Source organism: Salmo trutta, chromosome 14 (assembly GCF_901001165.1).
Source record: "Salmo trutta chromosome 14, fSalTru1.1, whole genome shotgun sequence".
Classification (NCBI taxonomy): domain Eukaryota; kingdom Metazoa; phylum Chordata; class Actinopteri; order Salmoniformes; family Salmonidae; genus Salmo; species Salmo trutta.
The window spans coordinates 84457834-84485333 of NC_042970.1; the positions used below are offsets into that span (position 1 = coordinate 84457834).

Consider the following 27500-nt stretch of genomic DNA (forward strand, 5'->3'; position numbering starts at 1 on the left):
TCATCCTGGATACCACGGATACTGAGGACTGGAGAGGAGAGAGAGAGTGAGACAAGCACAAGGGTTAGAAAGATGAATAGAGATAGAGAGAGAGCGAGGGCGAGGGAGAAAAAGATGATTAGAGATGAACGTGGGGGAGAGAGATGGTTAGAGAGATGGTGAGAGAGGGGTTAGAGAGATGAACAGAGAGGTAATGGAGAGAGTAGAAATGGACAAAGAGAGAGAGAGAGTACATTTCCTCAGTGAAAACAATGTACTGAGCAAATGTTGAAATTGGCTTTTTACCAAATTACTGTACGACAGACCACGTATTCACCCTGCACACCCTAATTGACAAACAAAACAAAGGCAAAGTCTTCTCATGCTTTGTTGATTTCCAAAAGGCTTTTGACTCAATTTGGCATGAGGGTCTGCTATACAAATTGATGGAAAGTTGTGTTGGGGAAAAAACATACAACATAAAATCAATGTACATCAACAACAAGTGTGCAGCTTGAGCCCCACCCTCTTCAACATATATATCAATGAATTGGCGAGGGCACAAGAAAAGTCTGTAGCACCCGGCCTTGGAATCTGATGTCAAATGTCTACAGTTTGCTGATCTGGTGCTTCTGTCCCCAAACAAGGAGGGCCTACAGCAGCACCTAGATCTTCTGCACAGATTCTGTCAGACAGTAAATCTCATTAAGACAAAAATAATGGTGTTCCAAAAAAGGTCCAGTTGCCAGGACCCGAAATACAAATTCCACCTAGACACCGTTGCTCTAGAGCACACAAAAAACTATACATACCTCGGCCTAAACTTCAGCGCCACAGGTAACTTCCACAAAGCTGTGAACGATCTAAGAGACAAGGCAAGAAGGGCCTCCTACGCCATCAAAAGGAACATTATTATTTTTTTTTTACTTGAATCAGTTATAGAACCCATTTCCCTTTATGGTTGAGAGGTCTGGGGTCCGTTCACCAACTTAGAATTCACAAAATTGATACCAGACAGACAGACAGACAGACAGACAGACAGACAGACAGACAGACAGACAGACAGACAGACAGACAGACAGACAGACAGACAGACAGACAGACAGACAGACAGACAGACAGACACAGCTGTAGTCCCAGCAGTGACCAGCAGAGTGCACCCTTCCCCTGTTTCTAGCCCACTAGTGAGCAGACATAAGGGTCACTATAGAAGCCAGTGTTGTTTCCTCCTCCATGCTCTTCCATTCAGGCCTCATAACCAGTTACCAGGCTGGATTCTAATTAAGACAACTGCTTGTGGGTTGTCAGGTTCAAAACGCTTTTCAACTAAATTCAGAGACTTAACCAGATCGTGTCTAATGGGTGTTATACCAAACCAGGTCTTCCCAACACAGACAGTAACGTTGGGCAGTCAGTGTTTCTCAACTCCCGTCCTGAAGGAGCTCCAACATTCTTTTGTTGTCGCACCGGACAAACACACCTCATTTAACTAGTCATGTGCTTGATGATTAGGTGTTACGTCTACAACAAAACATTTGGGAAATACAACAGTGGCAGGTCCAGACACGAGATGACAGAGGAGAAACTAAAATCATTTCAGTTATTTAGCAGACGCCTTGCTCAAGGGCACGTCAACAGATTTTTCAGTCGGCTCGAGGATTCGAACCAGCAACCTTTCGGTTACTGGCCCAATAATGCTCTTAACGACTAGTCTACCTGCCACAAAGTACAGTAGCCTGTATTACAAAATAAATAAACATTTTCTTCAGCTTATTCCAGGACATTTTCTTTAGGTTAGCAGTCTAATGCAGTGGTTTTCAAACCTCTCCTTGGACACCCCCAGACGTTTCACAACTTTGTTGTATTCCTGAACTAGCTCACCTGATTCACCTAGTCAAGGGCTTTAGGATTAGTTGACTAGTTGAATCAGGTGTACTAGCTGTGGAATAGCTACAATACATGGAATGAGTGGTGGCACCTGAGGAGAGGTTTCAGAACTACTCATCTGATAGGTGTAGTAATGCTGTAGTGGTCTCTTGGTGCATCCCAAATGGGACTCTTTTCCCCCTAGACCCATAGGGTTCTGGTCTGAATGGTACTCTATTCCCCCTAGGCCCATAGGGTTCTGGTCTGAATGGGACTCTATTCCCCCTAGGCCCATAGGGTTCTGGTCTGAATGGTACTCTATTCCCCCTAGGCCCATAGGGTTCTGGTCTGAATGGTACTCTATTCCCCCTAGACCCATAGGGTTCTGGTCTGAATGGTACTCTATTCCCCCTAGGCCCATAGGGTTCTGGTCTGAATGGTACTCTATTCCCCCTAGACCCATAGGGTTCTGGTCTGAATGGTACTCTATTCCCCCTAGGCCCATAGGGTTCTGGTCTGAATGGTACTCTATTCCCCCCTAGGCCCATAGGGTTCTGGTCTGAATGGTACTCTATTCCCCCTAGGCCCATAGGGTTCTGGTCTGAATGGTACTCTATTCCCCCTAGGCCCATAGGGTTCTGGTCTGAATGGTACTCTATTCCCCCTAGGCCCATAGGGTTCTGGTCTGAATGGTACTCTATTCCCCCTAGGCCCATAGGGTTCTGGTCTGAATGGTACTCTATTCCCCCTAGGTAGATGAAATGTGTCTTACTGATTGGTTCTCAGAAAGGCTTCTGTCAGTCTGGACCCGTCAGACATATTTAGACAACTAACCAGTAATACACCAGTCTTTCAGGGTACTGGTTAGGGTCCAGACTTACAGAAGTGGTTCTGAGAATCAGTCTCACAGGGTAATGGTTAGGGTCCAGACTGACAGAAGTGGTTCTGAGAATCAGTCTCACAGGGTACTGGTTAGGGTCCAGACTTACAGAAGTGGTTCTGAGAATCAGTCTCACAGGGTACTGGTTAGGGTCCAGACTGATAGAAGTGGTTCTGAGAATCAGTCTGACAGGGTACTGGTTAGGGTCCAGACTGATAGAAGTGGTTCTGAGAATCAGTCTGACAGGGTACTGGTTAGGGTCCAGTCTGACAGGGTACTGGTTCACAGAGAATTCACCCAACAAAGGACGACATAAGAAACTTAACCATATCCTTCTTTAGTGTGTGTGTGTGTGTGTGTGTGTGTGTGTGTGTGTGTGTGTGTGTGTGTGTGTGTGTGTGTGTGTGTGTGTGTGTGTGTGTATAAGCCTCTGGTTGTAAGAAGATCAGGTTTAAGTAGCGTCTGTTAGTATTTACTGAAGATTGACACGCACACATTCTGAGAGACAGAGCGAGAGAGACAGAGCGAGAGAGAGAGCGAGACAGACAGACAGAGCGAGACAGACAGAGCGAGAGCGAGACAGACAGAGCGAGACAGACAGAGCGAGAGCGAGACAGACAGAGCGAGAGACAGAGCGAGACAGAGAGCGAGACAGAGAGCGAGACAGACAGAGCGAGACAGACAGAGCGAGACAGACAGAGCGAGACAGAGAGCGAGACAGAGAGCGAGACAGAGAGCGAGACAGACAGAGCGAGACAGAGCGAGACAGACAGAGCGAGACAGACAGAGCGAGAGAGACAGACAGAGCGAGACAGACAGAGCGAGAGACAGACAGAGCGAGACAGACAGAGCGAGAGACAGACAGAGCGAGACAGACAGAGCGAGACAGACAGAGCGAGACAGACAGAGCGAGACAGACAGAGCGAGACAGACAGAGCGAGAGACAGACAGAGCGAGACAGACAGAGCGAGACAGACAGAGCGAGACAGACAGAGCGAGACAGACAGAGCGAGCGAGCGAGACAGAGAGCGAGCGAGACAGACAGACAGAGCGAGCGAGACAGAGAGCGAGCGAGACAGACAGAGCGAGCGAGCGAGCCAAAGCGAGCGAGTGAGAGACAGAGCGAGTGAGACAGACAGAGCGAGCGAGACAGAGCGAGCGAGACAGAGAGAGCGAGACAGAGCGAGCGAGACAGAGCGAGCGAGACAGAGTGAGCGAGACAGACAGAGAGAGAGAGCGAGCGAGAGAGCGAGCGAGACAGACAGAGTGAGACAGAGACAGACAGACAGAGCGAGACAGACAGAGCGAGACAGACAGAGCGAGACAGACAGAGCGAGACAGACAGAGCGAGACAGACAGAGCGAGACAGACAGAGTGAGACAGACAGAGTGAGCGAGAGCGAGACAGACAGAGCGAGAGCGAGACAGACAGAGCGAGACACATCGAGAGCGAGACAGATCGAGAGCGAGACAGACAGAGCGAGAGCGAGACAGACAGAGTGAGAGCGAGACAGACAGAGCGAGCGAGACAGAGCGAGCGAGACAGACAGAGCGAGCGAGAGCGAGACAGACAGAGCGAGCGAGACAGACAGAGCGAGCGAGAGCGAGACAGACAGAGCGAGCGAGACAGACAGAGCGAGCGAGAGCGAGACAGACAGAGCGAGCGAGAGCGAGACAGACAGAGCGAGCGAGACAGACAGAGCGAGCGAGACAGACAGAGCGAGCGAGCGTGAGACAGACAGAGCGAGCGAGCGTGAGACAGACAGAGCGAGCGAGAGCGAGCGAGCCAGACAGAGCGAGACAGAGCGAGCGAGCCAGACAGAGCGAGACAGAGCGAGCGAGCGAGACAGAGCGAGCGAGCGAGACAGAGCGAGCGAGCCAGACAGAGCGAGCGAGCGAGCCAGACAGAGCGAGCGAGCGAGCCAGACAGAGCGAGCGAGCGAGCCAGACAGAGCGAGCCAGACAGAGCGAGCGAGCGAGCCAGACAGAGCGAGCGAGCCAGACAGAGCGAGCGAGACAGACAGAGCGAGCGAGACAGACAGAGCGAGCGAGCGAGACAGACAGACAGAGCGAGCGAGACAGACAGAGCGAGACAGACAGACAGAGCCAGACAGACAGACAGAGCCAGACAGACAGAGCGAGCGAAACAGACAGAGAAACAGACAGACAGAGCGAGCGAAACAGACAGAGAGAGCGAGCGAAACAGAGAGAGCGAGCGAGACAGAGACAGAGAGAGCGAGACAGGCAGAGAGAGCGAGACAGGCAGAGAGAGCGAGACAGGCAGAGAGAGCGAGACAGGCAGAGAGAGCGAGACAGGCAGAGAGAGACAGAGAGAGCGAGACAGGCAGAGAGAGCGAGACAGACAGAGCGAGACAGACAGAGAGAGCGAGACAGACAGAGAGAGCGAGACAGACAGAGAGAGAGACGGAGAGTGAAAGAAAGAGCGAGAGACAGAGGGTAGCAGTGGTTTGTGTGGTTGTTGCTATGGTAGCGTTGCCAGCTTCCCCTGGCATCCCCTTACTGCCAAAACAACAGATAAGACACACACACACTCTCTCTCACACACACACAGAGGCGTTAATTAGGGCGTCTCTTAAGGAGCCACTAAAGACCCTGTGAAAAATGAACGCTCATTTGAGAGGTCATTAATTTGCACAGTTATGCAAATTAGGTGGCAATTACAGCGTAGTTCCCTGGATCAGCTCACATTTATAATCACACAATGAGGGATATGACAGCATCCACATCTGGCAACCGGCCAGTCTACAATATACACGCAGAGACACACAGTCTACAATATACACGCAGAGACACACAGTCTACAATATACACACAGAGATACACAGTCTACAATATACACACACAGAGACACACAGTCTACAATATACACACACAGAGACACACAGTCTACAATATACACACACAGAGACACACAGTCTAAAATATACACAGAGACACACAGTCTAAAATATACACAGAGACACACAGTCTACAATATACACGCAGACTACAATATACACAGAAACACGCACAGTCTACAATATACAGTCGTGGCCGAAAGTTTTGAGAATGACACAAATATTCATTTTCACAACGTCTGCTGCCTCAGTTTGTATGATGGCAATTTGCATTTACTCCAGAATGTTATGAAGAGTGATCAGATGACTTGCAATTAATTGCAAAGTCCGTATTTGCCATGTAAATGAATTGAATCCCCAAAAAACATTTCCACTGCATTTCAGCCCTGCCACAAAAGGACCAGCTGACATCATGTCAGTGATTCTCTCGTTAACACAGGTGTGAGTGTTGATGAGGACAAGGCTGGAGATCACTCTGTCATGCTGATTGAGTTTGAATAACAGACTGGAAGCTTCAAAAGGAGGGTGGTGCTTGGAATCATTGTTCTTCCTCTGTCAACCATGGTTACCTGCAAGGAAACACATGCCATCATCATTGCTTTGCACAAAAAGGGCTTCACAGGCAAGGATATTGCTGCCAGTAAGATTGCACCTAAATCAACCATTTATCGGATCATCAAGAACTTCAAGGAGAGCGGTTCAATTGTTGTGAAGAAGGCTCCAGGGTGCCCAAGAAAGTCCAGCAAGTGCCAGGACCGTCTCCTAAAGTTGATTCAGCTGCAGGATCGGGTCACCACCAGTACAGAGCTTGCTCAGGAATGGCAGCAGGCAGATGTTAGTGCATCTGCACGCACAGTGAGGCGAAGACTTTGAGGATGGCCTGTTGTCAAGAAGGGCAGCAAAGAAGCCCCTTCTCTCCAGGAAAAACATCAGGGACAGACTGATATTCTGCAAAAGGTACAGGGATTGGACTGCAGAGGACTGGGGTAAAGTCATTGTCTCTGATGAATCCCCTTTCCGATTGTTTGGGGCATCTGGAAAAAAGCTTGTCCGGAGAAGACAAGGTGAGCGCTACCATCAGTCCTGTGTCATGCCAACAGTAAAGCATCCTGAGACCATTCATGTGTGGGGTTGCTTCTCAGCCAAGGGAGGGGGCTCACTCACAATTTTGCCAACACAGCCATGAATAAAGAATGGCACCAACACATCCTCTGAGAGCAACTTCTCCCAACCATCCAGGAACAGTTTGGTGACGAACAGTGCCTTTTCCAGCATGATGGAGCACCTTGCCATAAGGCAAAAGTGATAACTAAGTGGCTCGGGGAACAAAACATTGATATTTTGGGTCCATGGCCAGGAAACTCCCCAGACCTCAATCCCATTGAGAACTTGTGGTCAATCCTCAAGAGGCAGGTGGACAAACAAAAACCCACAAATTCTGACAAACTCCAAGCATTGATTATGCAAGAATGGGCTGCCATCAGTCAGGATGTGGCCCAGAAGTTAATTGACAGCATGCCAGGGCGGATTGCAGAGATCTTGAAAAAGAAGGGTCAACATTGCAAATATTGACTCTTTGCATCAACTTCATGTAATTGTCAATAAAAGCCTTTGACACCTATGAAATGCTTGTAATTATACTTCAGTATTCCATAGTAACATCTGACAAAAATATCTAAAAGACACTGAAGCAGCAAACTTTGTGAAAATTAATATTCGTGTCATTCTCAAAACTTTTGGCCACAACTGTACACACAGACGCACACAGTCTAAATCAAATCAAATGTATTTATATAGTCCTTCTTACATCAGCTGATATCTCAAAGTGCTGTACAGAAACCCAGCCTAAAACCCCAAACAGCAAGCAATGTAGGTGTGGAAGCACGGTGGCTAGGAAAAACTCCCTAGTAAGGCCAAAACCTAGGAAGACACCTAGAGAGGAACCAGGCTATGAGGGTTGGCCAGTCCTCTTCTGGCTGTGCCGGTATGCAGAACCGGATTATAACAGAACATGGCCAAGATGTTCAAATGTTCATAAATGACCAGCATGGTCAAATAATAATAGTCACAGTGGTTGTAGAGGGTGCAACAGGTCAGCACCTCAAGAGTAAATGTCAGTTGGCTTTTCATAGCCGATCATTCAGAGTATCTCTACCGCTCCTGCTGTCTCTAGAGAGTAGAAAAAAGCAGGTCTGGGACAGGTAGCACGTCCGGTGAACAGGTCATGATTCCATAGCCGGAGGCAGAACAGTTGAAACTGGAGCAGCAGCACGGCCACAATATACACAGACACACACACACACAGTCTACAATATACACACAGACACACACACACAGTCTACAATATACACACAGATACACACAGTCTACAATATACACACACGCATACAGACAGAGACAGGAGTCAATACAAGAGCTAACCTCTGCTGGTTGCAGACCCAACCTGGCAAATAACAGCAAACAGCCCAATATGATAAATGACAATACAGTTACTGTAATTGTATAGGCCTTAGTGCTGAGTTACAGTAATTGTATAGGCCTTAGTGCTGAGTTACAGTTACTGTAATTGTATAGGCCTTAGTGCTGAGTTAGTTACTGTAATTGTATAGGTCTTAGTGCCGAGTTAGTTACTGTAATTATAGGCCTTAGTGCGGAGTTAGTTACTGTAATTATAGGCCTTAGTGCGGCGTTAGTTACTGTAATTATAAGCCTTAGTGCGGAGTTAGTTACTGTAATTGTATAGGTCTTAGTGCTGAGCGATTAACCAACATTTGTTATCTTTCGTTTTTTAAAGCACTAATTGACTGTTGGCAAAAACTATTTTTTAATGTAAACTCAATGAGCAGTTTCTCTAGAGAAAGAATAAGATGAAGCCCAAACTGTGCGATGTAGTAGGGAGTTGTAGTTTCCGACAGGCCAATATTCTACATAGTTTAGCGCATAAAACGTGGTAATTAACTACAATGACCATAATCCATTGCGCATCTACTTGTCCGGTCCGTGTTTCTTTTACGCCTGCTACGTCAGGTTAGTGTGGGGCAGACACCGAGATAGAGAAGAGATGGGCGATCCACTGGGATCGAGAGCAGTTTCTTCACGACGTATCTCTACCTGATCTAAGTTCAGGTTAGTGTGGGGCAGACACCGAGATAGAGAAGAGATGGGCGATCCACTGGGATCGAGAGCAGTTTCTTCACGACGTATCTCTACCTGATCTAAGTTCAGGTTAGTGTGGGGCAGACACCGAGATAGAGAAGAGATGGGCGATCCACTGGGATCGAGAGCAGTTTCTTCACGACGTATCTCTACCTGATCTAAGTTCAGGTTAGTGTGGGGCAGACACCGAGATAGAGAAGAGATGGGCGATCCACTGGGATCGAGAGCAGTTTCTTCACGACGTATCTCTACCTGATCTAAGTTCAGGTTAGTGTGGGGCAGACACCGAGATAGAGAAGAGATGGGCGATCCACTGGGATCGAGAGCAGTTTCTTCACGACGTATCTCTACCTGATCTAAGTTCAGGTTAGTGTGGGGCAGACACCGAGATAGAGAAGAGATGGGCGATCCACTGGGATCGAGAGCAGTTTCTTCACGACGTATCTCTACCTGATCTAAGTTCAGGTTAGTGTGGGGCAGACACCGAGATAGAGAAGAGATGGGCGATCCACTGGGATCGAGAGCAGTTTCTTCACGACGTATCTCTACCTGATCTAAGTTCAGGTTAGTGTGGGGCAGACACCGAGATAGAGAAGAGATGGGCGATCCACTGGGATCGAGAGCAGTTTCTTCACGACGTATCTCTACCTGATCTAAGTGATTGATAGTTGGTATTCAGCAGTCACAAAAGTATACCTTATTTACTTTGAAGAACTACTCAAATAGTGATTTTGTCAGACAGCATAGGCAGCAGCTCTATAGAGATGAGGTGATGACTTGGAATTAAATAAAGTCATTAAATAAATAAAATATACACAACAATTTCAATATTGTATTAAAGTAATGTGAGTAAATGATGGTTGATAAGTGATCAGCAGTAATGGACAGTCACTACCATCATGGGACTTTTGTTAACGCTTTTATTCTGTGTTGTTACAGCATTCAACCCACATAATTATCTTAGACATTAAATGCACAATGCATTATCAAAACAAAAAACATGATTCTTTTTTAATCATTGAACCGAAACAACTTCAAAAAGCTCTAATCGCTCAGCACTCGTAGGCCTATATCTGAAATTGGCAACCAAACACGGTTACTACTACATTTTCCCCCAAATGAAACTCTCCTGTAACTGGGAACACCCAGGAAATTCACCTGGATCAGAAACTGGAAGTCTGCTGATACTGGGAACACCCAGGAAATTCACCTGGATCAGAAACTGGTAGTCTCCTGTAACTGGGAACACCCAGGAAATTCACCTGGATCAGAAACTGGAAGTCTGCTGATACTGGGAACACCCAGGAAATTCACCTGGATCAGAAAATGGAAGTCTGCTGATACTGGGAACACCCAGAAAATTCACCTGGATCAGAAACTGGAAGTCTCCTGATACTGGGAACACCCAGGAAATTCACCTGGATCAGAAACTGGAAGTCTGCTGATACTGGGAACACCCAGGAAATTCACCTGGATTAGAAACTGGAAGTCTGCTGATACTGGGAACACCCAGGAAATTCACCTGGATCAGAAACTGGAAGTCTCCTGTAACTGGGAACACCCAGGAAATTCACCTGGATCAGAAACTGGAAGTCTCCTGATACTGGGAACACCCAGGAAATTCACCTGGATCAGAAAATGGAAGTCTGCTGATACTGGGAACACCCAGGTAATGTCAATGGTCACAGCCCTGCCCCACACACCTTTGACAGATTAACTAGATTACTATATAATCCAACAACTCAATCCAAAGAAACACCTGTACCTTAACTCACGCACGACACGACACGACACACGTTGGTAGTGTGTAATAGCAAGTACAGGGCCTCCCGAGTGGCACAGTGGTCTAAGGCACTGCATCGCAGTTGCTAACTGTGCCACTAGAGATCCTGGTTCGAGTCCAGGCTCTGTCGCAGCCGGTCACGACCGAGACCCATGGGGCGGCGCATCCGGGTTAGGGGAGGGTTTGGCCAGCAGGGATGTTCTTGTCCCATCGCGCTCTAGCAACTCCTGTGGCGGGCTGGGTGCAGTGCACGCAGACACGGTCGCCAGGTGTACTGTGTTTCCTTCCGACACATTGGTGTGGCTGGCTTCCGGGTAAAGCGGCCATTGTATCAAGAAGCAATGCGGCTTGGCAGGATTGACCTTCGCCTCTCCCAAGTCGGTACTGGAGTTGCAGCGATGAGACAAGACTGTAACTACCAATTGGATACCACGTTTTAAAAAAGTAACTTAAAGAAATTATACATCAAAGTAGTAGCAAGTACAGAAACGTCTGCACTGATTTCATGTTAGTGTGTGGATGTGCGTTTACAATGATATGAAATGGCGGTGAGGGTGTGATATGGTTTATCAGCCTGTGTGCGTGTCACATGGCTCAACTTAACAGACAGGAGGATCCCCCCCACCCCCGTTTCTTGGGAGAGCGGAAGTATTAACTGAGATTAGAGCTTACACAGAAATCCCCCTTCCATCCCTCCATTCTTTCCATCTCCTCTCTCACGCCTGTCACTCGGATCATTCCATCATTCACTTGATCATAATCCCACTCCGCTAATAACTCAGGTAGAGAAAGAGACGAGAGGAAAGGTCAGAGAGAGGGAGGATAGACACTAACAGACGTGTTGCTAAGAGAGAGAGGGAGGATAGACACTAACAGACGTGTTGCTAAGAGAGAGAGGGAGGATAGACACTAACAGACGTGTTGCTAAGAGAGAGAGGGAGGATAGACACTAACAGACGTGTTGCTAAGAGAGAGAGGGAGGATAGACACTAACAGACGTGTTGCTAAGAGAGAGAGGGAGGATAGACACTAACAGACGTGTTGCTAAGAGAGAGAGGGAGGATAGACACTAACAGACGTGTTGCTGAGAGAGAGAGGATAGACACTAACAGACGTGTTGCTAAGAGAGAGAGGGAGGATAGACACTAACAGACGTGTTGCTAAGAGAGAGAGGGAGGATAGACACTAACAGACGTGTTGCTGAGAGAGAGAGGGAGGATAGACACTAACAGACGTGTTGCTAAGAGAGAGAGGGAGGATAGACACTAACAGACGTGTTGCTAAGAGAGAGAGGGAGGATAGACACTAACAGACGTGTTGCTGAGAGAGAGAGGGAGGATAGACACTAACAGACGTGTTGCTAAGAGAGAGAGGGAGGATAGACACTAACAGACGTGTTGCTAAGAGAGAGAGGGAGGATAGACACTAACAGACGTGTTGCTAAGAGAGAGGGAGGATAGACACTAACAGACGTGTTGCTAAGAGAGAGAGGGAGGATAGACACTAACAGACGTGTTGCTAAGAGAGAGAGGGAGGATAGACACTAACAGACGTGTTGCTAAGAGAGAGAGGGAGTATAGACACTAACAGACGTGTTGCTAAGAGAGAGAGGGAGGATAGACACTAACAGACGTGTTGCTAAGAGAGAGAGGGAGGATAGACACTAACAGACGTGTTGCTAAGAGAGAGAGGGAGGATAGACACTAACAGACGTGTTGCTAAGAGAGAGAGGGAGGATAGACACTAACAGACGTGTTGCTGAGACAGAGAAAGAGGGAGGATAGACACTAACAGACGTGTTGCTGAGACAGAGAAAGAGGGAGGATAGACACTAACAGACGTGTTGCTAAGAGAGAGAGGGAGGATAGACACTAACAGACGTGTTGCTAAGAGAGAGAGGGAGGATAGACACTAACAGACGTGTTGCTAAGAGAGAGAGGGAGGATAGACACTAACAGACGTGTTGCTAAGAGAGAGAGGGAGGATAGACACTAACAGACGTGTTGCTGAGACAGAGAAAGAGGGAGGATAGACACTAACAGACGTGTTGCTGAGACAGAGAGAGAGGGAGGATAGACACTAACAGACGTGTTGCTAAGAGAGAGAGGGAGGATAGACACTAACAGACGTGTTGCTAAGAGAGAGAGGGAGGATAGACACTAACAGACGTGTTGCTAAGAGAGAGAGGGAGGATAGACACTAACAGACGTGTTGCTAAGAGAGAGAGGGAGGATAGACACTAACAGACGTGTTGCTGAGAGAGAGAGGGAGGATAGACACTAACAGACGTGTTGCTAAGAGAGAGAGGGAGGATAGACACTAACAGACGTGTTGCTAAGAGAGAGAGGGAGGATAGACACTAACAGACGTGTTGCTAAGAGAGAGAGGGAGGATAGACACTAACAGACGTGTTGCTAAGAGAGAGAGGGAGGATAGACACTAACAGACGTGTTGCTGAGAGAGAGAAAGAGGGAGGATAGACACTAACAGACGTGTTGCTAAGAGAGAGAAAGAGGGAGGATAGACACTAACAGACGTGTTGCTAAGAGAGAGAGGGAGGATAGACACTAACAGACGTGTTGCTAAGAGAGAGAGGGAGGATAGACACTAACAGACGTGTTGCTAAGAGAGAGAGGGAGGATAGACACTAACAGACGTGTTGCTAAGAGAGAGAGGGAGGATAGACACTAACAGACGTGTTGCTAAGAGAGAGAGGGAGGATAGACACTAACAGACGTGTTGCTAAGAGAGAGAGGGAGGATAGACACTAACAGACGTGTTGCTAAGAGAGAGGGAGGATAGACACTAACAGACGTGTTGCTAAGAGAGAGAGGGAGGATAGACACTAACAGACGTGTTGCTAAGAGAGAGAGGGAGGATAGACACTAACAGACGTGTTGCTAAGAGAGAGAGGGAGGATAGACACTAACAGACGTGTTGCTAAGAGAGAGAGGGAGGATAGACACTAACAGACGTGTTGCTAAGAGAGAGAGGGAGGATAGACACTAACAGACGTGTTGCTGAGAGAGAGAGGGAGGATAGACACTAACAGACGTGTTGCTAAGAGAGAGAGGGAGGATAGACACTAACAGACGTGTTGCTAAGAGAGAGAGGGAGGATAGACACTAACAGACGTGTTGCTAAGAGAGAGAGGGAGGATAGACACTAACAGACGTGTTGCTAAGAGAGAGAGGGAGGATAGACACTAACAGACGTGTTGCTGAGAGAGAGAAAGAGGGAGGATAGACACTAACAGACGTGTTGCTAAGAGAGAGAAAGAGGGAGGATAGACACTAACAGACGTGTTGCTAAGAGAGAGAGGGAGGATAGACACTAACAGACGTGTTGCTAAGAGAGAGAGGGAGGATAGACACTAACAGACGTGTTGCTAAGAGAGAGAGGGAGGATAGACACTAACAGACGTGTTGCTAAGAGAGAGAGGGAGGATAGACACTAACAGACGTGTTGCTAAGAGAGAGAGGGAGGATAGACACTAACAGACGTGTTGCTAAGAGAGAGAGGGAGGATAGACACTAACAGACGTGTTGCTAAGAGAGAGAGGGAGGATAGACACTAACAGACGTGTTGCTAAGAGAGAGAGGGAGGATAGACACTAACAGACGTGTTGCTAAGAGAGAGAGGGAGGATAGACACTAACAGACGTGTTGCTAAGAGAGAGAGGGAGGATAGACACTAACAGACGTGTTGCTAAGAGAGAGAGGGAGGATAGACACTAACAGACGTGTTGCTAAGAGAGAGAGGGAGGATAGACACTAACAGACGTGTTGCTAAGAGAGAGAGGGAGGATAGACACTAACAGACGTGTTGCTAAGAGAGAGAGGGAGGATAGACACTAACAGACGTGTTGCTGAGAGAGAGAGGGAGGATAGACACTAACAGACGTGTTGCTGAGACAGCGGGATGGAGAGAGAGGTGAGGAGAGAGATAGAGGGAGCGAGGTGGGGAAAGGAAGAGAGATCAAACTGTAGTCTGCACGCAGCCCAGCGAGTCGTCTGCACGCAGCCCAGCGAGTCGTCTGCACGCAGCCCAGCGAGTCGTCTGCACGCAGCCCAGCGAGTCGCGAGTCGTCTGCACGCAGCCCAGCGAGTCGTCTGCACGCAGCCCAGCGAGTCGCCTGCACCCAGCGCAGCGAGTAGTCTGCACCCAGCCCAGCGTGTAGTCTGCACCCAGCCCAGCGTGTAGTCTGCACCCAGCCCAGCGTGTAGTCTGCACCCAGCCCAGCGTGTAGTCTGCACGCAGCCCAGCGAGTAGTCTGCACCCAGCCCAGCGTGTAGCCTGCACCCAGCCCAGCGTGTAGCCTGCACCCAGCCCAGCGTGTAGTCTGCACCCAGCCCAGCGTGTAGTCTGCACCCAGCCCAGCGTGTAGTCTGCACCCAGCCCAGCGTGTAGCCTGCACCCAGCCCAGCGTGTAGCCTGCACCCAGCCCAGCGTGTAGCCTGCACCCAGCCCAGCGTGTAGTCTGCACCCAGCCCAGCGTGTAGTCTGCACCCAGCCCAGCGTGTAGTCTGCACCCAGCCCAGCGTGTAGTCTGCACCCAGCCCAGCGTGTAGCCAGCACCCAGCCCAGCGTGTAGTCTGCACCCAGCCCAGCGTGTAGCCTGCACCCAGCCCAGCGTGTAGCCTGCACCCAGCCCAGCGTGTAGCCTGCACCCAGCCCAGCGTGTAGTCTGCACGCAGCACAAATAGCAAGAAGGAAAAAGGAGAGAACTTGCAAACGGAAACAGAGACAGAGAGTAGGATGATGAAAGAGAAACAGAGAGAGGGATAGAAAGAGAGGATGGGGAACCAGGTCCCATTAGTTTTAATTAATCCTTAATTAGTATGGATTATGGTCCAGCCTCCCAGACTGCCCACCACACACACACACACACACACACACACACACACACACACACACACACACACACACACGTCTACGTTTCAGACAGACACGCGCGCCTACGTTTCAGAGGGGCACACACACACACGCTCGCGTCCACGTTTCAGACACAGACGCGCGTCCACGTTTCAGACACAGACGCGTCTACGTTTCACACACACACACACACACACACATGCGTCTACGTTTCACACACACACACACACACACACACACACGCGTCTACGTTTCACACACACGCGTCTACGTTTCAGACACACACACACGCGTCTACGTTTCAGACACACACACACGCGTCTACGTTTCAGACACACACACACGTCTACGTTTCAGACACACACTGTGCGAACACATTCACACACACATTTCTACCTTTCTAATACACAGGCTGCCACTGTACAACACACACACACACACACACACACACTGAGTTAATAACTCCACTGTATTACTTTTCCATAAACCAGCTTCATGCCACTGTGATCCAGCAGTGTAGGCTATTACCAGATACCACCAGGTGTAGGCCAAAGCCAGGGCAGCGGGTGAGCCCCCCCCCCCCCCCCCCCCCCCCCCCCCCCCAGTGAGAGTTGGTGGGGAGGAGGCCAGGCTGACAGGGGTCTGGAGCATATCACCAGTCTGCCAATCCACAGACACAGTCATTACTGCCTCTCCCTCCATCTCATCAATCAATCTGTCGCCCTCTTTCTCTCCCTCCCACTTTTTCTGGCCATTTTCTTTTATTTCCCCTTTACCCATTTTCTCCATTGCTCTTATTTCCCTTTGTCTAATTCCAAATGCTCGCCCTCCCTCCCTCCTCAGAAAAGGAAGAGAGAAAGAGAGAGAGAGAGAGAGAGAGAGAGAGAGAGAGAGAGAGAGAGAGAGAGAGAGAGAGAGACCCTGTGTTCTGTTAGACTGTCATGGTTATTTATACTAGTTCTAACTTGGGACAGAAGGGAAGGAAAGGTCTAAAGGAGAGAGGAAGAGAGAGAGAGAGGACAATGACAAGAGACGAGGTGAAACCAGAGGTGAAAAGGGGAGGAAGAAAGATAAATATTTAGGACATTATGAAATCTGAAAGCTGTGACAGAATGAGAAGATAAAGGGGGATGAAAGATAGCAGGAATGGAGAGTACCTGGCATGTGTTTCAGATGATAATGATTACACTGAAAATACCCCCCACTAACACTATCATTACCTACATCTACCAACCCCCCCTCTCATCTCTCTCTCCCTACCTCCCTCCCGCTCTCTCTCTCTCTCTGGACACAGAGTGCAAATGTGAAAATCAAAGTGAATGACATTAGGTAAAAAAAGACAGCTAGTTGCCTTGACAACCATAACCCCCTACTCTGCCTCGGGCCTCCCCCTTTCCCCCTCTGGACCAATCGGAAATGAGCAACGTCAGGTGATTGACATATCGTCATGGCAGCCAGTAGAGGATGCCTCTCATAATGTTTTCCATTATGAGAGGCATCCTCTGCTGGGGGGGGGGGGGGGCGTGAATGAAAGGTGGTGACATTAAACAGCAAAGAGGACAGAGAAAGGGACTAAAATGAAATGGAAAGATAAGACCAGTTTCAGAGTCAGTTTCATTCAATGCAGTCGTATGGCTGTTGTTGATAGGGCTAGGGGAGGGCTGACTTCAGATCAGTGCTTAGGGAAACCCTGTAATGGAGCTATACCATGTAAACAACGTCAAACCCTTTGAGGAATAGCAGAGAAGAGTCAACCAAAACACAACACACCACTACAGACACCCTGGTTCGAATCCAGACTGTATCACAAGCGGCCGTGATTGGGAGTCCCTTTGGGCGGTGCACAATTGGCACAGCGTCGTCCGGGTTTGGCCGGTGTAGGCCATCATTGTAAATAAGAATTTGTTCTTAACCTCTTGCCGAGTTAAATAAAGGTTAAATAAAGGTTAAATAAAAAATGTAACAAAAGTCCCAAGACAAGAGTCAGATAGTAATGTGTAGTGTAGAGCCGTTATAATGCTCTGTTGTGTTGAAAAAAGGCTCTATACAATACATTTCTATCTGCGATGTTCAAAACATTTCTGAATATAACTCAAGACATCAGTGGTAGAACAGAGAATGGGATTGGCCGATCATAGAGGAAGTCAGGAACTGATTGGCTGGCTGGCTCACCTGTCTTTTCTTTGATCTCACACAGCACGCTGAAGAGGGCGGGCTTCATTCTGTGGCAGTTTAACGCATGTTTCCTGTGTGAGAGGGAGGGAGAGAGAAGGGGGGAGAGAGGGAGAAAGAGAGAGAGCGAGAGAGAGAAGGGGGGAAAGAGAGAGAGAGAAGGGGGGAAAGAGAGAGAGAGAGTAGGGGGGAAAGAGAGAGAGAGAGATTCATTAGCTACAAGATAGAACCAAAACTATGATAGGAGCACAGCTGTCAATCTTCCACTGAACCAGGGTTAAAAGTGCACCTTCTGAACACACACACAAACAGACACACGCACGCACACACACAAATTCTGGGGGGAATTCCTGCTGACATGTGACCACAAGGAACATTCTTTCAGCTGACATTATTTTCCTTAACTCAGAGAGAGGGGAGAGAGAGAGGAAAGAGAGAGATAGAAAGAACGAGAGAAAGAAACGAGAGAGAGAGAGAAAGAGAAAGGGGAGAGAGAGAGAGATCTTACTAGATAGGCTTAATTACAGAATAATAATATTTACAGAATAATAATATTTAATCAAACACCTTTTAAAACATACACACAGCCACTGTGGTTTAGCCATCACTGAGTATGTGGTCTGACCAACCAGTTAGTAAAGTTACTGTGTTTCACAGTCGTCTCAGACAGTGTGGTCTGACCAACCAGTTAGTAAAGTTACTGTGTTTCACAGTCGTCTCAGACAGTGTGGTCTGACCAACCAGTTAGTAAAGTTACTGTGTTTCACAGTCATCTCAGACAGTGTGGTCTGACCAACCAGTTAGTAAAGTTACTGTGTTTCACAGTCGTCTCAGACAGTGTGGTCTGACCAACCAGTTAGTAAAGTTACTGTGTTTCACAGTCGTCTCAGACAGTGTGGTCTGACCAACCAGTTAGTAAAGTTACTGTGTTTCACAGTCGTCTCAGACAGTGTGGTCTGACCAACCAGTTAGTAAAGTTACTGTGTTTCACAGTCGTCTCAGACAGTGTGGTCTGACCAACCAGTAAGGTCCTTGTGTGGCCTCTATACTATATTATAAACTGGGTGGTTCGGTTCGAGCCCTGGATGTTGATTGGCTGAAAGCTGTGGTATATCAGACCGTATACATTTTAGTCATTTAGCAGACTCTCTTATCCAGAGCCACTACAGTAGTCATTTAGCAGACTCTCTTATCCAGAGCCACTACAGTAGAGTCATTTAGCAGACTCTCTTATCCAGAGCCACTACAGTAGTGAGTCATTTAGCAGACTCTCTTATCCAGAGCCACTACAGTAGTGAGTCATTTAGCAGACTCTCTTATCCAGAGCCACTACAGTAGTGAGTCATTTAGCAGACTCTCTTATCCAGAGCCACTACAGTAGTGAGTCATTTAGCAGACTCTCTTATCCAGAGCCACTACAGTAGTGAGTCATTTAGCAGACTCTCTTATCCAGAGCCACTACAGTAGTGAGTCATTTAGCAGACTCTCTTAAAAATATATGCTTATTTATACTGTTCTAATTACGTTGGTAACCAGTTTATAATAGCATCAAGGCACCTCTGGGGTTTGTGGTATATGGCCAATATCCCACGGCTAAGGGCTGTAGCCAGGCACTCTGCGATGCGTCGTATTGGCCATATACCACACCTCCTCAGGCCTTATTGCTGAAGTACAGCACAGAAACAACCACACATTCCTGGACACCCTGTAAGTCTACATGTTTAGTGTGTAGACAGACCCTTTTTAAGGCTGCCCCCTTGAAAACACCTACCTAGCCTTTACAGGCCCAATCTATACTCTACCGAGGAGAGGAGGAGATGATGAGGGAGGAGAGAGGAGAGAGAGAAGTGAGGCTGGAGCCCTATTACATCTGCCTCAACTCAGAAGAGAGAGGGAGGAGAAAAAGGAGGCGAGGAGTAGGAAGAGAGAAGTGAGGAGAGAACCAAACAGGCCTGCGCTCCTTCATTACCAGAGTATGGGGACAGAGCGAGTTTCCCAAAGGCTGGAGCGTCGTCCTTCTCGCCCGCTCCAATTTCACTCAGTGCACTTCACGAGCTCAGGGCTTGCCTGGCCCAGCATGCATCTGTAGTCTACTTGTGTGCTGCTATAGCCCCTTGCTTTAGCTACTGACATGGAGTTAACTAGATATTTTAATAAAGAAACTGATAACACACACAGGTGAAAAATCAAGATGACTTACAAAGATGAGGAGGACCAGGGGAGGGAGCGCGGTGATGTAGTGTCCAAAACCAAATGGTAGGTCCAGGTAGTCACTCAAATAGATGGCTGTTGGTTAAATGGTAGGTCCAGGTAGTCACTCAAATAGGTGGGTGTTGGTTAAATGGTAGGTCCAGGTAGTCACTCAAATAGATGGCTGTTGGTTAAATGGTAGGTCCAGGTAGTCACTCAAATAGGTGGGTGTTGGTTAAATGGTAGGTCCAGGTAGTCACTCAAATAGATGGCTGTTGGTTAAATGGTAGGTCCAGGTTGTCACTCAAATAGGTGGGTGTTGGTTAAATGGTAGGTCCAGGTAGTCACTCAAATAGGTGGGTGTTGGTTAAATGGTAGGTCCAGGTTGTCACTCAAATAGATGGCTGTTGGTTAAATGGTAGGTCCAGGTAGTCACTCAAATAGGTGGGTGTTGGTTAAATGGTAGGTCCAGGTTGTCACTCAAATAGGTGGGTGTTGGTTAAATGGTAGGTCCAGGTTGTCACTCAAATAGATGGGTGTTGGTTAAATGGTAGGTCCAGGTAGTCACTCAAATAGATGGCTGTTGGTTAAATGGTAGGTCCAGGTAGTCACTCAAATAGATGGGTGTTGGTTAAATGGTAGGTCCAGGTTGTCACTCAAATAGGTGGGTGTTGGTTAAATGGTAGGTCCAGGTAGTCACTCAAATAGGTGGGTGTTGGTTAAATGGTAGGTCCAGGTAGTCACTCAAATAGATGGGTGTTGGTTAAATGGTAGGTCCAGGTTGTCACTCAAATAGATGGGTGTTGGTTAAATGGTAGGTCCAGGTAGTCACTCAAATAGATGGGTGTTGGTTAAATGGTAGGTCCAGGTTGTCACTCAAATAGATGGCTGTTGGTTAAATGGTAGGTCCAGGTAGTCACTCAAATAGATGGGTGTTGGTTAAAATGGTAGGTCCAGGTAGTCACTCAAATAGATGGCTGTTGGTTAAATGGTAGGTCCAGGTTGTCACTCAAATAGATGGGTGTTGGTTAAATGGTAGGTCCAGGTTGTCACTCAAATAGATGGCTGTTGGTTAAATGGTAGGTCCAGGTTGTCACTCAAATAGATGGGTGTTGGTTAAATGGTAGGTCCAGGTAGTCACTCAAATAGATGGCTGTTGGTTAAATGGTAGGTCCAGGTTGTCACTCAAATAGATGGCTGTTGGTTAAATGGTAGGTCCAGGTAGTCACTCAAATAGATGGGTGTTGGTTAAATGGTAGGTCCAGGTAGTCACTCAAATAGATGGGTGTTGGTTAAATGGTAGGTCCAGGTAGTCACTCAAATAGATGGGTGTTGGTTAAATGGTAGGTCCAGGTAGTCACTCAAATAGATGGGTGTTGGTTAAATGGTGATTTTAATGAATGGAGCCAATTTGGAGCGGCAGGTTTTATTCTTTGTGAGCGCAGAGCGGTTTGCGGTGGAAAGGCCGCGGAGCGCCGGAGCGGTGCTTGTCTGTGAGCGATGAGCGGAATTTCCGACCGCTCAACTTTGCTCACATACTCTGCTTCTTACATAATCTATATGAGAGAAACCAGGGAAACCAGAGGGACGAGAGAAGTGAAGAAAAAGGAGCATCAATAAACTGACCAGGATGATCCACAGCCTGTACAGCCTATACTGCCACCACTGACCATGATACACCAGCCTGTACAGCCTATACTGTCACCACTGACCATAATACACCAGCCTGTACAGCCTATACTGTCACCACTGACCATAATACACCAGCCTGTGTAGCCTATACTGTCACCACTGACCATAATACACCAGCCTGTATACCCTATACTGTCACCACTGACCAGGATGATACTACAGCCTGTATTTTATTTATTTCACCTTTATCTAACCAGGTAAGCTAGTTGAGAACAAGTTCTCATTTACAACGGTGACCTGGCCAAGATAAAGCAAAGCAGTGCGACAGAAACAACTACACAGAGTTACACATGGAATAAACAAGCCTACAGTCAATAACACAATAGAAAAAAGGAAGTCTATATACAGTGTGTGCAAATGGTGTGAGGAGGTAGGCAATAAATAGGCCATAGTAGCAAAGTAATTACAATTTAGCAGATTAACACTGGAGTGATAGATGAGCAGATGATGATAAGCAGATGATGGTGTGTAAGTAGTGATACTGGTGTGCAAAAGAGCAGCAAAGTAAATAAAAACAATATGGGGATGAGGTAGGTAGATTGGGTGGGCTATTTACAGATGGACTATGTACAGCTGTAGTGATCGGTTAGCTGTTCAGATAGCTGATGTTTAAAGTTAGTGAGGGAAATGTAAGTCTCCATCTTCAGCGATTTTTGCAATTCGTCCCAGTCACTGGCAGCAGAGAACTGGAAGGAAAGGCGGCCAAATGAGGTGTTGGCTTTGGGGATGACCAGTGAGATATACCTGCTGGAACGTGTGCTATGGGTGGGTGTTGTTATCGTGACCAGTGAGCTGAGATAAGGTGGAGCTTTACCTAGCATAGACTTATAGATGACCTGGAGCCAGTGGGTCTGGCGACGAATATGTAGTGAGGGCCAGCCGACTAGAGCATACAGGTCGCAGTGGTGGGTGGTATAAGGGGCTTTGGTGACAAAACGGATGGCACTGTGATAGACTACATCCAATTTGCTGAGTAGAGTATTGGAAGCTATTTTGTAGATGACATCGCCGAAGTCAAGGATCGGTAGGATAGTCAGTTTTACGAGGGTATGTTTGGCGGCGTGAGTGAAGGAGGCTTTGTTGCGAAATAGAAAGCCGATTCTAGATTTGATTTTGGATTGGAGATGTTTGATATGAGTCTGGAAGAAGAGTTTACAGTCTAACCAGACACCTAGGTATTTGTAGTTGTCCACATATTCTAGGTCAGAACTGTCCAGACTAGTGATGCTAGCCGGGCAGGCAGGTGCGGGCAGCGAACGGTTGAAAAGCATGCATTTGGTTTTACTAGCGTTTAAGAGCAGTTGGAGGCCACGGAAGGAGCGTTGTATGTCATTGAAGCTCGTCTTGAGGTTAGTTAACACAGTGTCCAAAGAAGGGCCAGATGTATACAGAATGGTGTCTGCGTAGAGGTGGATCAGGGAATCACCTGCATACCCTATACTGTCACAACTGACCAGGATGACACACCAGCCTGTATACCCTATACTGTCACCACTGACCAGGATGATACACCAGCCTGTATACCCTATACTGTCACCACTGACCAGGATGACACACCAGCCTGTATACCCTATACTGTCACCACTGACCAGGATGACACACCAGCCTGTATACCCTATACTGTCACCACTGACCAGGATGACACTACAGCCACACACACCACCATAACACACCATGAATGAGTAATACACAGCTAGTCTTTAATATGGGGGCTTCACTGAGTGGACGAAGGCTCCAACAACCATACAATAGGTATCCTTAGGTCTGTGGAGCCTAGCTATATTGGTAACGGAGAGAGAGTGTGTGTGTGTGTGTGTGTGTGTGTGTGTGTGTGTGTGGACAGCTGCTCTCTTGCGCGGTATTATCCCAGAATTGATTGCATCCCTCCTCTCACAATGAACAGGACAAAAACCCAGGGAGAGAATGTCTGTCTGTGTGTCTGTCTCTGTCTGTGTGTGTGTGTGGTGATACTGGCAGAACAGTAGCACATATGTAGGAGATACATCACACTCTATAAAAGGAGCCAATTCACCAATGCAGCTACAGCAATAACAATGTATTTATTAATATTGTAATTAGACAGTAATAGAAGTGTCATTCTATAGTTTAGTCCATTTGTTTGTAATGGTGAGACCTATAGGCCTGTCAGTAAAGTAATAAACCACTCCATAGAAAATAAACACTGTACATTGTTCATTCTAGTTGTATTGGTTAGAACTGTAATCCTATAACTAGCCTAAAGTAAATCCCAGATTAACAATGTTAACGTCAGTGGTTCATTCTATAGTTTAGTAATGGGTTTACAGGCCTATAAGTAAAGTAATAAATCCATCACAGATTTAACACATATAACGTAAATGTTTGTGTGAAGCCGCTTGCCGGGACACGTAAAACAGACACCTCCGGGGTCAGCAGCATCATCCAGCAGGCTATTTACAGCCACTGTGGGGTCAAGCCGTGTGAAATTCGATCCGAGTTTCCATCACGGACAAGCAAACACACACCAACCGCTGACTAAACCACCTCCAGCCCCCCACCATACTGGCGACCTAAACTATCTGACACACCAGACCCAAAACGGCCATCTCCATTTCAGATGCGGGGCCATCCCCCTCTCCTCTCCTGTCGCGGTAAGATCCTTTGTCATTATTCCATGTTAATGACGTGATGACCGATCAATCAAGGCGGCCTCAGCAAACTCATTCCAGTTAATTAGTCCGCCGGGCGGTCGTCAAAGTTAACAGTATTTATATAAAGGAGGAGGGGAGGAGGAGAGAGGATAACAACAGAGAGAGAGAGGGATGGAGGGAATAAAAACAGAATAACAACAGAGAGACAGAAGGAAAACAGAGTGAAAGCTTACTGCTAATAAACATGTAATCGTCTAGTGTAGATTTTAAAACGCGGCAGGTGCAAATTACACGGTCTCGAGCTCAGTGTTACGTCACGGCGCAGTAAAGTATCGCAAATAAAAGCGAGGTCAGTCTGGTACCATAACGACATGAGAGACTATTAATTAACCAGCCTGAATTAATGGCCACTGCTGTAACCGACCAGCGCACTGGGACTGGTGCGTAGCCTGTGTGAGTGTCAGAGAGACGATGTGAAATCAGTTGTTATTATGGCCAGAAAGTCACCATGCAGGCTCCTCTCCCCTGGATCCATGTCCTCCATCATCTTCCCTGCTTCTTACTATTCACCAAGCAACGAGGTGCCCCTTATATCTGATATTGGGTCAGTTTTATCTTTACACCACATAATACATAAACTCAGGTCTAATATGTCGTATAATGATCCTGGATCATATAAGAGTGGTAACATCAACCTGGATCCCCTGTCTACATGGATCTCTCCCCTGTGCCCCAGCCCTCCTCTCCCCACCCCTCTCCCTCCTCTCCCCGGGAAAGGTGTTACCTGGCCTGGGCCTCGTCGAGACTCTCGTCCGTGATGGCCATGATCTGCTGGAGGATATCCCCGATGTCCTGCTGCGGCTGGCCGAGGGAGTGCTGTTTCCTCCCGGCGTCATGGTCCCCCACGTCGACCTGAGACAGTCCGGACAGCCCGACGAGACCCGACATCATGCGGGCCTGGTCCTCCATGCCTTTCAGAAAAATCTCGCCGTTTTTGCGACAAAACTAGGGAGGGAAAAGGTGAACGTTGTCCGATGAAGGGAGGAAGATGAGAAGAGAGTATATTTTTTTCCCCAGAGGTAGCCCAGGCTAGTTGCCCTTTACAGTTTAATGTCCCTGACTCGAAACACCCGAGTGTTTCAAAGTAGCCAATAAACAAAGGAAGAAATCAAACTAACTATAAAATGCCATTGCTCGTTCAAATGACCAATAGCGGCAAGCAAGCTGTAAACATGCAATTGTCTAAGTAAAACAAAAAAGCAAGTAAACGGTCGATCTGGGCCTACACAGTATTTGTAAACAAATAAACACTAGTTTCTTTGGCATAACCCGGCCTAGATTTATTTTGCATTCCGAGTCGGAAACACGGGTGCAGGGTTGTAACAGTATTTCCACGGCTGAGGCAGATAGAGGGAGCGAGGAGGCCACAGGGGGGGAAATCAAGCCTGGAAAGGTAGAGCTGCCTTTAAAATGGTCAGCTAGGAGAACGACAAAGAGGGGGAGGGAGAACGAACCGAGCTGCGAGGGGGAAAAATGGCAACAATTAGCAGACTAGCTTGTCACAAATGTTACTCCTGCGTTCGACAAAATAATAATCCGGCCTATATCCAAACGCTGTCTCGTGGAAAGCGACGGGGAATGTAGGCGAACCAGTTTGGAATCCAACCACCATGTATCTCCGTGTTTCTCTAACAATGAGAAACAAGAGTAGCGCCACACTAGCCTACAACAGCTCGGCTAACGTTACTAGTCCACAGAAATCCCCAACGTGTCCGTTTTCGTTGCCTTCTTCTCCCAGGAAAACCTGCACGGCTGGGAAGAAGTATTGTAGCTCGTAGCCTACAGGATCAAATAAAACGACGGAATAAAATACATTTTTTTTAATAAACTCCACTCCGTCCGACCAGCCGTGGCTGGCCTTGTCCTATCCGTTGGTCGAATAGCGCTGCTTGCTCCCCTCTCTTCTAGGCAGGTTTTTTTTCCTTCTCCTCTGCTCTCCTTTCTTTATCCGGCTCCCTCGCCTGGCCCGTTCTCCCACTACCAACACACACACACACACACACACACACACAGCGCACGCTGGGGAGGATAATATGCAATTCCACATCTCACCGCTCGGGGTGGGCTCCTCTCCGCTCTCATACGGTGTTCAGCAACAGCAGCATGGAAACAAGCAGCATTGTTGACAGGTGTGTTATTGTTGTTGTGATGGCTTGGAGGGCCTTCTCATGTAGCCTAAATATCCCACCCCAAGACAGTCATATGAAAGCTTCACGTTTCAAGGAGCCCATTGTTAGGGCTGCGTCAATTCAATTCTGGTATCAGAACAAAATTTAACACTAGGCTACTGAATATATTTTCAGCTGTTTATTAATAGAATTAGTCAAGCAGAATAAATGGTAAATGCAATCTTCGTATATACGGGTTCACTGTAACACCTCGCAGGGCAGACAGAGAACTGAAATGACATCACAAGTTCTTCCTAAAATACTTCTTGACAGACTTAGTTCCCTCTCCCTGAGGGCCTGTCATAGTAGAGGCTTGGGTGTGGTTTAGACTTACTCCAGCCTATCGTTGGCGTGCAGGCTGGCCCCAGTTTCTAGACGCATCTTTGTTGCCAAGCATAGTTGTCTTCTAGCTTATCTTCGTGTGTGTACCCGAGAGTCAGACACCCAAGGACAGTGCCTGTTTTTATGCTACAGTTAGGACAGTTTCTGCTTTTGTGCTACAGCCATCTTCTATTCTACCAGCCCCTCCCGTACACCTGTCCTTGAGCGGCCCCACAACCAGGCAGTGTGTGTGTGTGTGTCAAGAGTCTACTCAGCCTACACTCCTAATAGCCAGCAACCCTCCAGTTAGTCATGTCTATTATATGTTGCTCAATCTATGTTAATACAATATAAACCTCTTAGTGCATTACAGTCCATTCATACTTAGGCCTACATCTACTGTAAATGGTAATGCATCACATCTAATAAGTGAAATAAAACCCAACACCATTCACTATGAAGTCAGGAGCCTGGGTCAACCAGAGCAGTAGTTTCAGGCCGACCAGCCTACCAAGATGGCTGAATGGAATTAGACTTTCTTTCTACTCATTTTGCAAACAACCCTAAGATGCCGCACTGATCCCACTGCCGCCACCAGTGTAGCAGACGGAGACGGGCTTGATCCAGAGAACCAGGGGTTGTGGGGAGAGCAGAGAGCCCTACCACCTGTGCCATAAAGATTCAGCACATAGTCATAGTTACACAGTCAGTCACAGACACATGCTACAGATACAAACACATGTTACAGATACAGACACATGTTACAGACACAGACACATTCTACAGTCACAGACACATGTTACAGACACATTCCACAGTCACAGACACGTTACAGACACATTCTACAGTCACAGACACGTTACAGACACCG

At 47.5% G+C, this 27500-nt stretch overlaps 1 protein-coding gene and 1 long non-coding RNA gene across 2 annotated transcripts; both read right to left on the bottom strand.

Moving 5' to 3' along the window:
• LOC115147727 (pre-B-cell leukemia transcription factor 1) lies at positions 1-26179 on the bottom strand (the record flags this gene model as incomplete). The annotated part of the gene is given in 3 exon segments (XM_029690025.1): positions 1-28; positions 17569-17642; positions 24865-26179. Coding segments are annotated over 3 exon segments (287 nt in total), but the record flags the coding sequence as incomplete, so codon positions are not given.
• LOC115147729 (uncharacterized) lies at positions 8599-9431 on the bottom strand. The gene is made up of 2 exons (XR_003866470.1): positions 9387-9431; positions 8599-9287 (listed from the first exon to the last, which is right to left on the bottom strand). It is a non-coding gene; the product is annotated as an uncharacterized LOC115147729 (long non-coding RNA).
• Positions 26180-27500: the final 1321 nt, after the last annotated feature.